The sequence below is a fragment of the Gymnoscopelus braueri genome (genome assembly GCF_963280865.1).
Source record: "Gymnoscopelus braueri genome assembly, chromosome: 3".
Lineage (NCBI taxonomy): Eukaryota > Metazoa > Chordata > Actinopteri > Myctophiformes > Myctophidae > Gymnoscopelus > Gymnoscopelus braueri.
In genome coordinates this window covers 41304587-41320654 of record NC_137612.1, presented here as the reverse complement: position 1 = coordinate 41320654, position 16068 = coordinate 41304587, and the positions used below count along the sequence as shown (strand labels likewise).

Sequence of the window (16068 nt, the reverse complement as noted above, 5' to 3'; positions counted from 1 at the left end):
ATGCTGAACTCATAAACATACCTCCTACAGGAGTTAGGCTGCATTCCCACTGGGAGGGAGTCAGTGTTAACAGCTGGAATAGAGGTGGCAGATACAAATATTAAGAGACCCACACACACACGTACACACATACACTGGTGTACAATTATCATCATACATAACTTGGTAAAAAACACTTGGGTTACATTTCTATCATCAAGAGTTCTCAAATGTAGCATCAGCATTGTCATGGTCACTCTACTGCATTCTGCACACGATTCTGGACTGCTGTAGCATCTACTGGTGTCTCTACTGCATGCTGGACTGCTGCAGAATCTACTGGTGTCTCTACTGCATTCTGGACTGCTGCAGCGTCCTTTACTGGTGACCCTACTGCATTCTGGACTGCTGCAGCATCCTTTACTGGTGACCCTACTGCATTCTGGACCGGTGCAGCATCTATTGGCAATTCTATTTCATTCTGAAATGCTGTTGCATCCTCTTCTTGTTTTGCTGGTTCTTTCTTGGCCAATCCGGTCTTTTGGGCCACAGCAACTGCAACTGTTGTGACTTTGACCTTTGTTTTGGTACCTGTTGATAGATGCAAATGAAGCTGCAGTTAAAGCACAAAATTGACAGCCCACAAAATTGCAAAAAGTATTAAACTAATTGTCACTTGAGTGTCAGAATGCACATTTATTGTGGCAATAATAGCTCATTGTGATAAGTTCAACCCACTTTCTATAATTTCAATATTTTTAAAGACTTTTAGAATCATTCACCGATTGATTGATTTCCTAATACCCACCAACATAGATAACCCCATCTTTGGTTTTCTCAGCTGCACCAGTCACTCCCTGCTTGGTTTTCTTTGCTGCTGCCACGACCCCATCCTTTGCTTTAGACATCCCCTTCATTATTGCGTCCATGACCGTTTTCTGTACTCCCAAATTATACACAACAATCAGCTGTTTACTGCACCCAGAGAACAGAGGTCATTCAAAAAGATAAGGATATTCAGCCCTTCACACTACCTCATACAGCCAAGACTTAGATGAGTTCTAGTATATGAACCCTTTTCAGCAGCCATTTTGACAGGTAAACACAGCTGAAGGTAATAATGTTAATTGTAGGTGTGTTTGTTTCTGTGTGCAAGCAGTTGCCTGTACAGCAGGTGCCCAAGATGGCACACAGTGACACCTAAATGAAATATATGCATAATTAATATTATTATTATCAGTTGTGTTTACCTTTCAAAATAGCTGCTGTGAAAATGATTAATTGAGCTGGTTTTACTGGTTTTGGTTATGTTTCCTAGTCTGGATTTGAGACAGAGTTGAGTCTTTACTTTGACCGAAAGACTGCTTTTTCTTATTATTTGATAGAGCTGTCTTTTTGTTTTGTTTTTGGAATTTATTCAATATTACTGGCGCCATTTCCTTCTGTATATTGTACCCAGCTGGTATGATAGGGCCTCCATGCACCCTCCACACAATTATGCCACAATGACAGTACATGATAGACTTGTTAATGCTTCTAAATTGACTGTACTTGTAGGGATACACTGATGTATTTGTACTGTACCCTTCTTTCTCTTCTGTTCATTAACAGCTGATGGTGTGATGATGGTTGGTGGGAGAGGGTGAGCAAGCTATCTGTGATTAAACGTATCTGTGTACTTGTATTGTATGTATCTATGTCTGTTGTTCATGTTTTTATGGGACCCCCTCAAATATGAGATGCTGCATCTCAAGGGGCTATCCCTTCAATTGATTGATTGAATATTTTATTGGGCAAAAAAATGTAAAACAGCACAGTTACATTTAAAATACTTTGTCTAACAGGTCCGTTCATAAAAGTCCTTGCGGACTTGTTTCCAATGAGGGCCTTGGTATTCAATTCATAGGCATATATAGTGGCACCACAGTTCAAATATCATTACAAAATAAACAGCAAAAAAAATAACACTATGTACAACAAAAAAATAAAAAAGAGGGGAAAAAAATATATGTACAATAAATCTGTGAAATCTGTTTTAAAGCAAAGTTACCAGACCGGTCTAGTCTGTGATCACGATTCATATTTGAATTACAAGTATAGTGTGCAAATGAATGTATATACATTTCCTTTTGCAGCACTTGCAAAGTTAAATTAAAATCCATCCACTAGAGCTGGTGCCATATCATTTTAATTGGCAGTCAGCATTCAGAGCCCTGAAAGACTTCCAACACTTGACTGGTGACTTGCTCTGACCACTTGAAACTAGACTCAGAATGATCTCAGATTATTTGAGACCTAACTTGGACTTGCACACCACACATTTTGCCCAAGTTCAAACATTTCTGACAATATTCAGTGCTTCAGTAGCCTACCGTACCTATATTACCCCAATTTAAATAACCATAAAGGCCTTATTCCAACTGGCTCATGAAAGAGGCCTTGCATGAAACTTATGTGTTCCAAATGATAGACCTAATTAGATTGAGCATTTATGAATTGTCTTCACTTGTTTTACACTCAGCCAAATCAACAAAGATGACACATAGATAACAAAATAAATACTTTATTACAGGATAACATATTTTGAAACATTTGTTACAACAGCAAATAGCACAGAATGCTGGAAAGCACATTTATTTCACACCATTGACTCATAATAGATTAGAGCAAAGACCAAAATTAATTTGATATGCAAGGGGAAAATAAAACATATGTGGAGAGCTGATCAACTCATTTGGATCAGATAGAAAAGCAAGGTAGAGAAGTTATCACTTTTTCTTCTGGTACTCCCGGGCCATGGCGTCCAACTGTGAAGATAATTATATTAGAGCCTATCACATACAATATTAGATGTAGTTCTTCTGTTTAGCTATTATGCTATTATTTCACTTATGCAGGGTAGGGCTGGGCGAAATGAACAAAATTCTATATATTTTTTACCAAATACCTCATTGATATTGTCATGATAAAATTGTATTGTGACCATAATATCCATTTTCTTTTAAATTTTTCATGCATTAAAAAAAAAAAGCAAAAATAACAGCTCTACAAGCTCACCCGACATCATTAGCTTATCGGCTATTCTAATTTTTACAAGTTGTCTAAGTATAAAATAAGGCTCAAGTCAGTAAAACCAGGAAGAGAAAAAACGCTTATGCCATGTTGTGATATTACAATATAAAAAATCCCGGACGATATTTATTCTCATATCATGATATCGTCGATATAACATCGATATATTGGCCCAACCCTAAGTGTGATTATCCAGTGCTCATGTGTTCACTTACAAACATGTTTCTCAGAATGTTCCTCCGCTGGGGTCTCAGGTAGCTGCATTCACCTGCCTCGCACAGCTTAATCTCCTCTGAAATCTGAGAAAACGAAGACAGGTTAGGTAAAGGGAAGGCTTGTGCAATCTGGTAGAGAATCAAGATGGGTCCTCTGTAATAGTGGTTCTCAACCTTTTTTGTGTCAACAACCCTCAAATTGATATGCATTAGGATTAGGCCCTCATTTGATAAGACTTTGGGCCCTATCTTGCGCCTTTCCCTTATGCCTAATCTTATTAGCCATTTTTTTTGTATTTTGAAAAACGTTTTCAAATAGTGAAAATACAAGCTCACAACATGTAGATTTAGATCAGCTGTTTTCCCTATTTTTAAATGGTTTTCAAAATACCAAAAAATGCCTAATAAGATTAGGCATAAGGGATAGGTGCCTGTATCTGGTACCCCGCTCCAAGACGAGTTTATTGTTATATATGATTTGTTCTGGAATAACATGATTGTCTAAACTGTTGTTAGAAAGACATTCTGCCATTCTTTACTGTACATTCTCTAATTGTATGTACTTGTGTGATCATGGTAAAGTTCAATTATCAAGCCCTCCCCAAAGGGGTTGCAGAGCAGAACTGAACAGAACAGAACAGAACACATAATGCTCCGTCTCGAAGGTGACCCCGGTTCGAATCTGATCAAGGCATTTTACTGCTTGTCATCCCCCCCCCTTGCTCTCCTGCCTTTCCTGCCTCTCTCTCTCTCTCTAAGATGAAGTATAAATGTGCCCAGGGCCCTGCCTCTGAGTAGGGTTGTCACGATCATGAATGTTACTTGACGATTAATTGTCACACAAATAATTGCCATTAACGATTTAATTGTGTTTTGGACATTGAATACATATTACAAAACAAACTACATTTCTGTTTGCCTTTTAGGTTCCGTAAAGACAAATTCAATAGGACAGATATGTCAAATAACTAAAATAGCCCTATACCAAGAAATGACTGAAGTTTACTTTCAAAATAAGTTAAAACTAATTGTGGAAATAACATGTTCAAATTGTACCAAAAAAATCAACATAGTAACGATCATGACGATTTTGCTAAATAATTGCGAGTATCTCAAATAATTGTGATCAGACGATTATGTGATAATCGTGACGGGCCTACCTCTGAAGTGGCTAATGAGTCCAGGTCCCTCTTGCCTCCCGGGTACCAACCATGGGACCAGTGCTGGCTATGGGACAGCTGAGCCCCCAGACACAGCAGCACACCCAGCAGCAACACAAGCCCAGATACACATGTCATATTCTCACCTATAGAGAGAAAGGGGGGACCTTTGTTAAGTCCCTTTGTTAAGTCCCAGCTGCTTCACATGGCTGCTCAGATGGTCAGTGGTACCTTACCTTATAGTTCCAGCTATTGCTCGTATATCTGGTGGTTTTGTCCCTGTGAGTGTCCGCTGATGTTCCTCAAGGAATTCACTTCACTCTGGTTTTCTGCAGGCGTACCCTGATGTGCCTCGACGAGATCGCTTCACTTCTGTCTTTCTGCAGCCAACAAGTATCTCTCACCTCCTCTTATAGTGCAGCTTATATTCTAGTGATCCTCACAAGCTCTCAATATATGTTCCCATCGGGACCAAAGTGCTTCCCTCACAGCCTGCGTCACAATACGTCCACCCTGACCTCTTGGCTCCTTTCATTCCCAGTGGTCAGGTGAGTGGTCTTTGGGGGGACAAACGGATGCGTATAAGATCCACTAAATTCCAATTATCATCTGCAAACAGAGCTGACCCCATTGGGAAGCCTCTGCCTCTCATCCCCTCACACGCAGCCGTCTCCGCACCCTCCTCCTCCACCCTCAAACATCACCTGTCCTGCACCATCACCCACCCACCACCGGACTCTCATGGCCACCCAATAAACACACTGAAGACACGCGGCGCAGCGAACGCCACACACCATACAGGCTTACCGAACCTTCTCCACAGAATGGTAATTTAACTGTGAGAGTGTACAAATGTAAACAAATCCGTTAGACATGCTCACATTGATCTTCTTTAATCCTTGGCAATGGCATTGTTGCCAATGAGTCTGGTGCCAGCATAGAGGAATACAGGTAGAGCGGGCACCTAAAGTAACATTGTTTCCGTTTTTTTTTTAATGGTACCTCATTATCAGGCCTATGGTACAATTGTTTTAATGCTACCTCATTATCAGGCCTAAATCTACCCTTGAACTTATTGTTTATGCCCAAAATGACTGGATATCCACAGGTCTGTAGCAATTTGTAGCAATTGTAGAATTGTCATCAAAAAAGATTATGTATTTGGCCCCCAATTCATACTATAAATGTAAATAAAAAGTAATAATACAAATTAAATAAATATAAAACAAATGGTGCCCAGAGTAACTTCCGGTTACCAGCGAGTGAGAGCATCAGATCAAACCATGTTTTGTTCTGACCATCGCACGGACCCATTCCGGTTAACCTCTTGGGTCAGGGCGGCCGCAGGAGTAAACACACAGCTTCCGGCACTGGCCGCCACACATACCTCTAATACCTCTCAATCAGGCGTTTCCTGGTGAATGAATCGATTAAAATATTGACACGCTCTTTTTTTCCTGTGGTTTTAGACGCAGGTCGAGTACCTTGTTCAGGGAGAGTTTGACAAGGTGACCCCGCTGTTGTTGACTTAGTTGAACTGCTGGCTTTAGCAGTGACACGGGATGTCAGATGATGAGAGGGGATTGGTTCACGTGCCACCATGACGCAGTTAGACGTGCGTCACTGACGAGACATCCGGTGATTCCTGCCTGAGACACCTGTGGACGTGAGGTGGCACCGGGGGAACTTCCATCCAGATGTGCTGCAATTTCACATCGATGTTCCACCTGCACGGTAAAGTGAACTCTGACATTTTCTGAGTTAAATGAACACTCTGGATTTGGCCAAATCCCCCATAAAAGAACCCCAAATAAAGATATTTAACAATTACAATTAGATACTACTGATAGTGACTGTATTTAGCCCAAAACTGGCTTGACACACTTCTTGTGTTGATGTACTGTAGCCCTGGTCCAGAACTCACTAACGCTCTGGACCAGGGCTAGTGTTGATGTAGTGGCCCTGGGACAGAACACAGAATGATGTGACCAAAACAAAAATACTCCTAAAGGACCACTTCACCTATAACTCTAATCTTCATATAATCACTTCATCTTATGGCACCATCTTCATATTATGGCACGATGTCTGTCTACTCTGTGTCAAGGTCTGTGGACAGTTCAGAAACCTACCTACCAGGGACATCATCGGTAGGCAGGTTTGGTCATTTCAAACATTTTAAACGTCTTCTTTTTTCATATCAATAAAAGAACAATGGCTTCTATTTCAGTATGCTAGGTTTTTAGGAAGAAAAAGGCTGTAGTTCCTATTAGCTTGGAATGCCCATCGATGATGTCAATCATGTCATTGGTAGGCAGGTTTCTGAACTGTCCATATAGCCCTCCAATGAGAGACAGGGTGAGTAGACGGAAATAATTGTTATCTTATAATGAGCATTAGTGACGACCAATTATATGAAGATAGATAGGTTGAAAATGAGTGAAGTGCTCCTTTATGGCACTCCATTATGTAGTAGGACAACAGAATACAGGATGCAATGTAAGCCAAAACATATTTTGTGTCTTGCTAGCCATCTTTCCATTCACACACACATTGAGACATCAACATACAAGGTGTACAAAGCTAAATTAACCCATTAAGACCGGGAAAGTATCTGTGTCATTTTAGATTTGGCTAAAAAGCATTTTTTTAACTTTGGCTATTCAAAAATAGCAGATATTTAAGCTCATAGCGTGTCACTTCGTGCCGTGCTATGATCTTGTAGATCTACTATTTTTGAACAATTGGGAAGATGTTTGCAAATCTTTGAATACCGGTATATTTTTAAAGCAAGCGTTAACTCAAGTCTTTGCTCCTGGGGGTCCCTGGCACAAAACATTTTCAGATGGGGGTCGGCGGCCAAATACATACAATTTTGGGGGTCCTTAGTATGAAAAAGAACCACTGATATAGCGACATACGTTTTTTAGAAAACTATTAAGGATTTAGAAGACATTTGTAGAATCGGGTCTTAATTAATGCCACTTCCATGTCAACAGCATGAATATTTGATTGAGGGTAAAGGTCGAACACTATTGAAGACAGCTGCAGATGGACACTTGACAAGAGTGACTGATCTATATTACACATGAAGCTTGGACAATTCTGCACAATTAGTCTTAATTAGGAAGAATGCCTTAGGGCAGTGATTCTCAAAGTGGGGTCCAGGCCCTAAGGGTTGCTTGAGGGGGGGGTGTCCAAACAATAATCACACTTTGGCTGCAGGTTGAAAAGAATCTGGGTGTTTTGTGCAGTCTACAAAGCAGAGCAGCTTTCAGCGCCTATTGTCTTAAGAGCAATCTCTCTGCCCACGCTCTGGTTCACTGTCGTTTTCTTAACTATTTATATAACTCTTTTTTAAAGTACCAGAAGAAAAATCTGAGCCTACAGCTCCCTGGACCAAAGTTGAGAACCAGTGATTAAGACAATGCCTGGACTGAGCCCCTATAGGGGACAGGACAGGAGATAAAGATGATGATACACTCCTAGATTAATATCTCAATCAGGCTATGTTTTACACACACGGACATTTCAGCTCAGCGTGAACTGAAGGCCTAGGTTTTTATTTTATTTCTTTACCCACAACCAACTGTATGACAGTCATACTGTCAATGAATATGTGTTGATATCCTGCAAGGCTGTCTCACTTAATACATACTGCCGTCTGGTGGAGAGAGACATTAATGCAGCCCTAAACAAGAAAGGAGAATACAGAGTTCAGTCAGGACAACTTGTCAATGGATAAAATATTCTTATTGAATATAAAATGAGCAATATATTTATTATGGTTTGGCAATGAATTGGATCTGCTTTTAGGCACTCTGATAAAGCGCATCTCCCAACCATAGGGACTCTGAATCCCCCGGCCCGTACACAAGCAGCAGATCCAAAACGACAGGTGGTAGCTGGGGTGGTGGAGGGTGATGTAGCAGTGTTTGAGCAAGATAGCAGTGGTGAGAGCAGCAGCAAAAGCAAGCAGGGATGAGTAGGTCGGCCGCCAACAACTGCACTGAGTTTCCTGACAGAACTTGCTCTGCGCATGTCTGTACCAAGCACGACGCTCATCCTACATACATACAACATGACACAAGCTGAAGGAAAGGCCCTCATGGAGTTGAAAAGGCCACTGCAATTATTATGAAACCAGCCAATAAGGGGGGTGAGAAGGAAGTTGAGAGACAATCGAATGACTGTAAAAACTAACAAAACAAAAAACCCACCACAGAATTTCAGGAATCCATCCATGGAAAAGGACATCCTGGATAATGACGATCTCAGCAAAAGTGCACATGATTTCATGAAGGTAGAACATGCTAAACTTCCAGTGTTTTACACACTTCCTAACATTCAAAACGATTTAGAAACTCACTTTTCAGCAGTATTTTGTCAGCTTGAAATGAAATAATGACTGTTAAGGGCTTGATTTGATTTGTTGCATGTAAATCATATCAAGCCCAGACATTATTTAACTGAAATATGCGAGTGGTCCAGAGCAACAAAAAGAACCACTGCTATTCCTATCCCACGGTTACCCTTATTCTGTTCTCTTACTTTATCCAATGTTCCATTAAACTCATGTTAACTGATTTGTATCTTATGCATGAGTGAGCAGACACATGTGATTATATGGGCACATTTCCTAATAATAATGACCCAATCAGGCAATCCGGTACACTTCCCCTTCTTGAGATTCTAACTCCCTACTCTGTGGAATTTCTTGACCTCCGACTTCCCAGTAACTGACAACATTGACGCGTCATGGACCCCTAGCTGAGAGAGAGAGATGAAGCAGGGACCCCCACTACATATTGTATACAATGGAAATCACATATTATGGCCATATCCACAAAAATTGCTAAGAGTATTGGTATCTTACGTAAAACCCGTCATTTGATTAGCTCTGAGGTAGCCACTATGTTATATTATTCTATGATTTATCCGTGTATTCATTATTCTAATATAGTCTGGGCTAGTACTCATCAGACCAAACTTGAGCCCATATATTGTCTTCAGAAACGAGCTGTAAGAACAATAAGTTGTGTACATCCATCTCAGCCTTTGTTTATTCGATTAGGTGTCCTCAGTATTTACCAAGTGAACCATTTTCAAATTGGTCTATTTGTTCATGGCTCATTGGGGAGAACCCTTCCCTCCTTTTTTCATCATAATATTTGAGTATAATTTTCAGGTCCATAATTACCCAACACAGCTCAAATAACCTCAGACCCCCAAAGGACCGTACCTCTCAAACTCAGTTTAATATAAGATTCAGAGGGTCTAAAATATGGAATTCTCTGCCATTACATCTATGGGAGTTGTCTTCTCACCAATTCAAGAAGGTTCTGAAATCGCTTCTCTTAACCACCAAATACATTCTACAGTATATGTATATGGTATATGGTCTGCCTAATATAATATAACAATATTTTCCCTAGAGGTTTACTTTTTGTTCCTTTGTCTTTTATTGTTCCAATATGTTTTTGCTGTTTCTTTCTTTGTTATATTGTCCATATTGATATTTTTTGTTTTGTTTCTTCATCTGTATTACATGTCTATAAAATGTTTAATTTGTAATTAATGTAATTTAATGTGTATATTCCACATTGATGTAATGTTTTCCTACAAATGTACAAATATTCCCGGAGAATGCCACTTTCAAGCCCCTGGAGGGTTTTTAGGCATTCTCCTTCACATTTTTTACTGAATCTTTTCTTGTAATTGAAAATAAACAAAAAAACAAACAAACAAACAAACAAACAAACAAACAATTGTTTTACGGAATAAACTTTTTCATAGATTTCATAGATAAATTCACAGCGCGGGGCGATGTGAGCTGGTAAATCGGCTATTTTTGCCTAAAGTTCTTAATAGTTCTTAAAAGTAATAGTGATGCTAGGGTTCAAGTGGTTAATGTAAAAAGAAAATCCTATCACACAAAGATTTTGCGGCCCCCCTGTAGTAACTCTGAGGACCCCCTAGGGGTCCCGGACCCCCTGTTGAAGACCCATGGTCTACACAGTACAGACTGTATACTGCTTATGTTCACTGTAGACTCACTGTATATTTGCTCATTATATCTGCTGTTTGACTGTTCATATGTGGTGTTTCACCACTGTGTAGCATGCAGACTGACACTGTGCACATCCCACGCCACGTACTGGCTGTAAAACGTAAAGTTACTTGGTCAGTTGGTCAACGCCTCTGACTGAAAAGTAATGTGGACATTTGCAATGGTTGGAATTGTAATTGTGTGAGTAGATCACTGGCATCTCTCAATATGTCATACTGTTAGGGTAGCAAAGGCACTGATAACACAACGTTCCATGGCAAGCCATCAAAGAATGATCTATTCTTATGTCTTTTCGCAAATTAATGCCCTATTTCATCATACAAGAGTGTCACACAAAAGTAGTGAAAACACCAGATCTACACACGTTGCAATGCAACGCGTTGTGAGCTTGTAGCTCTGCTATTGTCACAATTGTTTACTTTTCTTTTAATAAAAAAGGAACGTTGTTGGACATACAAGGTTTCCACCTGACAGTGACGTTATGCTAAATATTTCAGTGGTAACCATTCATTCAGAAAGGCCGGGTTACAACAAATAACTAAGTAACTGTCCATGTTGCCGTGCCTTCAACCATCTGAGCCTGGCCAGAGAGCATGAGATAACATTTCAACAGCATGCGGGGAACCGTTTAAGTGTCATATCAGGAAAGAGCACATTAACGGCTCTCCAGAGATTCATGTGTTCCCAAGGAATGGAGGCATGTGGGTCTGTTTGCTCAAAAGGGAAATTACTGGCAGGTCGTAAATGTCACAGTATGCAGGATATTACTCGAGAGCTAAGAATTTATGAGTGACCTCCCATTGAGCAGATGATGTTTTTCCTTTTTTTGCATGTTCCCTTTAAAATCACGGCACACACACGTGCACGCAGGCACGCACTCATGCAGAAAATATTTCCCAGTAATGTATTTTTAAACACAGTAAGACCTTTGTTGCTAATTGTTGACATTTATTTATTTATATATGGATTTGTTCAAAGGTGGATTTGGAAATCCAACAGCGTTTAAGGCTCACTAACTCCCTGGTTTGCCAAATCCAAATCCACTGTGACATACAACATACCGTAGCTATATGCAACATTCTGTCCACAAATTTCAACAATAAAGTATTACACCTAATCAAAAGTAGATTGCATATCTACCCACGAAACCACTGAACAACATCCAGATACCGCTGAAATACATTGACATACAGTACAGTATAGTGTGAGATACTAGCGTGTCCTGTCCGAGAAAACCCCCGTCAGGGAAGGGCAGACGCAGAGTGGACAGCTAACTACAGTCATAAACACACAAGCTGGACTCCAGAGGAATATCTGTGTCTCCATAGTGGTGTAGTATAGAGGACTTGAAGGAGTGGATGTCAGGGAGGACAGTAAAATCCAGGCATCAGGAGAAGACTTGATATAAAGGCAGTTCGGGGGACAGTTGTTCTTCACACCAGCAGCTCTTCCTTTGAACACACTTCCCTAAGCAACTGACCCAGGCTTGACACGGCAGCACGTGAGTATATTTTTCTTTCTTTCTTTCTTTCTATTTCTCCCTGTGTACTATGTTTGTAATGCTATTCTTTATTCTGTCACCTTTGTGTACAGTGGAAGAGTTTTGTAAGCATGAGTTTTAAAAGTGCAGTTCTCATCAATTTCTTATCACTCTTGTATTGCAAAAAAGTCCCCCCCCCTCTCTCTCTCTCGCTCTCACTCTCTGTACAGTATCTATCTTTCAATCACTGCCTTTCTATCTCTCACTCCCTCCTTCGGAGCCTCCATTGCATAATGATATGGGACCCCTTCTGAACTCTGGTGGGCTCAGTAGTGTTTGAGTCACGCTGTATCTTGTGTCAAATGCTGTAATGCACGCTGACCTAGTTTGAGTGTTATCTCCTGGCTTCTTCTCTTCATAGCAGCAACAAACATTCATTACTTTCTGGAAGTGGTTTAGCCTCTACAGTATGCCACTCACTCACTCACTTGTATGGGAAAATCTATTCACAATAAACCCTTCAACCATGGTGTCCCTAATTTATCATCATTGTAGACACAAAATGTCAATTTATTTTCAAATTTTTTTTTTTGTTTTGTTTCCTTTTTTTTTTTACTATTCAACAAAATATGTAAAAAATATATCATTGTACAGCAAATATATAAGGCATATTTGGGTTTAAATGTGCTAATATGAATGGGCCTGTGTGTGTGTGTGCGTGTGCGTGTGCGTGTGTGTGTGTTTGTGTGTGTGTGTGTGTGTGTGTGTGTGTGTGTGCGCGTGTGTGTGTGTGTGTGTGTGTGTGTGTGTGTGTGTGTGTGCGCGTGCTTGTGTGTGTGCGTGTGTGCTTGTATGCATACACATGCATATCTGTTTATGTAGCATCTGTTTAGGGGCGGTCGTAGCTTAGTTGCTATAGAGGCCGTCTGCTAATCAGAGGGTCACCGGTTTTCCTCCCGGCCTGCCCATGTGTCGAAGTGTCCCTGAGCAAGACACATATCCACTTATCCTGACCATCTAAGCAGCCATCATCTGGGTGAAGCTGAAACTGAATTTCCACTTTAACCACTTGGACCCCAGCATCTATATACTGGGGGGAACATTAACCAAAAATAGCTGATCTACAAGCTCACGACACGTTGTGAGCTTGTAGATCGTCTGTTTTTGGTGAAGAGATTCATGTAGACAAAGTAGTGGTCCAAAGTACAGAGCTAACTCAGGTCCAGTTTACTAAAGTCTTTAAGTGGTTAACACAAGTCTACAAATGTGCTGTGTGTGTGTGTGTCTGTGTGCATCCTCAGGACCCAGCAGAATGAAGATGCACAGTGTAGTTGTGGTTTGTGTAGGACTGGTGTGCCTGGTCGCCATGCTGGCTGACAGCACAGAGGGACACATCACCTTCTTCAGCCCCAACGAGATGATCAAGATGAAAGTAAGAGGAACACTGCAAGCACACAGCAAACATCCTGAGCATTCACTTAACTCTGAGAGTGTAGACACATTTTGTCCTTAACATTCTTTGAATTAAATTGACGCTCAAGATGTAGTATTTATTGTACAGAAGAAATCAAATATACACCCCAAGGCAACCAAATAATTATTTATCCCCATTCTGGGTTGATCATTCAGTTAAAATGACGGATCTACAAGCTTGTAGATGGGCTATTTTCAGCAAAGAGATTTGGTGCTGCGGTAACAAAAAAGGAGTGGACCGAATATAGAGCCCTGGGTGACCCCGGTCAACTGAGCATATAAGGTTTAAGTGGTTAGATTGAATTCAATATCTTGTAAATACTCCACCATAACATTTTAATATTTATATAATCTTTTATATTATTTCCATACTTTCTATTTTTCTTTTATGTAATCAAAATGAATCCTGAAATAGATGAGAAGCAGACACATGTTATTGTACTTCTGTGAAACGCAGTGTCAACGATCGCAACATCTACAACATCTGTGTGTGTGTGTGTGTGTGTGTGTGTGTGTGTGTGTGTGTGTGTGTGTGTGTGTGTGTGTGTGTGTGTGTGTGTGTGTGTGCGCGTGTGTGCGTGTGTGCGTGCGTGCGTGCGTGTGTGTGTGTTGTGTGTTTCAGGAGCGTGAGGGTAAAAAAGTCATGGAGCCCCGGTCAGAGGACGGTCAGTTTGAAGACGTCACCATCCAGCAACTTCCTGAGGCAGAAATTGGCGGGAATCATCCTGTAAGACACACACATGTGTGTGGTGTGATATTACACTGCACATGCACACATACATTATGCACTCTACAGAAGCGGTTCTCAACTTCTCAGCCTTTTTGGGATCAGGGCCCACTTGAAAATCGAAAAAGCGTTTGTGGCTGTGTTGTTCAGATGGGTCAGATGGGTGGACCCACTGGGCCGTGTGCATTTTCAGTTTTTAATGATCAAGCAATCAACTGGGTCCTGGCTTGGGTCAATGGAACTAACAGTATAGGCCTACTTTAAGTTCCCATATCGGTGTATCACAATGAAAACTATTTTTTTCAAAGATTTTTTTTTTTTGTAGTCTATTAATGTTATGTTATCCATCAAATTGTAGCCTTTTGCCAATTATTTGGGGGCCCAACACACACACACACACACACACACACACACACACACACACACACACACACACACACACACACACACACACACACACACACACACACACGCAACCCCCCCCCCCCCCACACACACACACACACACACACACTGTTGAATGAATCTGTTTGTCACCTTTGTGTCCATGTGTGTGTGCGTCTGTGTGTGTGTATGTGTGTTCAGGATAAAACGGTGGAGGTTTCTGTTCGCCTGTCAGCAAAACAGTTGGAAAACATGGCCCCTGTACTGGAAGAGATCATCCATGAAATAGTGGAGGAGAGCCAAAAAGGTACAAGTGTGTGAATACACAGTAAATGTGTTCATGTAAAGGACCACTTCACCCATTTTCAACCTATCTTCATATAACTGGTTCGGCTACCATTGACATCATCAGTAGGCAGGTTTGTTACATTGGGTTAACTATTTCAAAAATAGTTTTTATTCATGACTTGGCAGGAAGATAAAGGCTGTAGTTTTTATTATCTTAGAATCCCCATTGGTGATGTCATTGGTAGGCAGGTTTCCCAACTGTCCATAGTCCACCAATGAGACACAGAGTGAGTAGACGGACAATGTGCCATCTCATAATGAGCATTATTGAGGACCAATTATATGAAGATAAGGTTGAAAATTGGTGAAGTGCTCCTTGAGCGTGTGCAAATGTAACCACCTGTAAGGGTCACTCTCACACAGTTACAAATGGACACATTAACACAGAGGAGAGGACTTAACTGCGTGTAGCCTATATTAAATGACAGTGAAACGGTTACTGAACAACTCCTGAGTTGAACTTGACACTCATGACCATCATTGTTATCTTTATCAAAGGGTGTCAAGTACAAGTGACCACTATGGTAGCACTTTGATATCCTGGAACTCTGCCTATCTCTATCTGTCTCTTTCCGTCTTTGTCTCTGTCTCTCCCAGAGCATGCTCCAAAAGAGCAATAGTTTGTTTGAGAAAATGGTCAAATCATGGCTTCTAGAAAATGTTGCGGTATATAGCATGATTGTTTGTTTAATTTATTTGTATTTATTCAGGTTGTGAATCAGCTTTTAGTTTTATGGTTTATATGGTTTTATAGTTTTTAGAGTGTCTTATGTAACAATGTCTGTTATTTGTTGTTATGTGTGTCTGTGCAAGACCAAGGACCACAATGGAAATAAGTCTTAGTCTTTATTGTGGTTTTATCCTTGATGTGTTATTTCTGTGAAATGTATTTCATGTACTTTTCTTTTAACATGATATCTAAATAAATCAAATCAACCCCCCCCCCCCCCCCCGCCCTCTCCCTTCCTCCCTTCTTCCTCTCCCTTCCTCCCTTCTTCCTCTCTCTCCCTCCCTCCCTCTCTCCCTCTCGCTCTCTCTGCAGCCAAATAGTGAAGCAGAATCCAACTGGAGACGAAAGCCGCCTGAATTCTCCCATCAGCACTGAAAAAATGCACAAATATTTTATTATATTTTCATGAATTAATCAATAAAGGGAAGAG

The 16068-nt window shown here is 40.6% G+C and overlaps 2 protein-coding genes across 2 annotated transcripts; one reads left to right on the top strand and one right to left on the bottom strand.

The window, feature by feature from the left end:
* Positions 1-2747: 2747 nt before the first annotated feature.
* Positions 2748-4564, bottom strand: gnrh2 (gonadotropin-releasing hormone 2; the record flags this gene model as incomplete). Its single annotated transcript, XM_080423542.1, has 3 exons — positions 2748-2786; positions 3267-3350; positions 4427-4564. 3 exons carry the CDS (start codon positions 4562-4564, stop codon positions 2748-2750), a joined length of 261 nt encoding a protein of 86 aa, XP_080279668.1.
* Positions 4565-11769: 7205 nt separating this feature from the next.
* mlnl (motilin-like) lies at positions 11770-16068 on the top strand. The gene is made up of 5 exons (XM_080423357.1): positions 11770-11997; positions 13278-13408; positions 14072-14176; positions 14762-14867; positions 15951-16068. Exons 2-5 carry the CDS (start codon positions 13289-13291, stop codon positions 15956-15958), a joined length of 339 nt encoding a protein of 112 aa, XP_080279483.1. The 5' UTR covers positions 11770-11997; positions 13278-13288; the 3' UTR covers positions 15959-16068.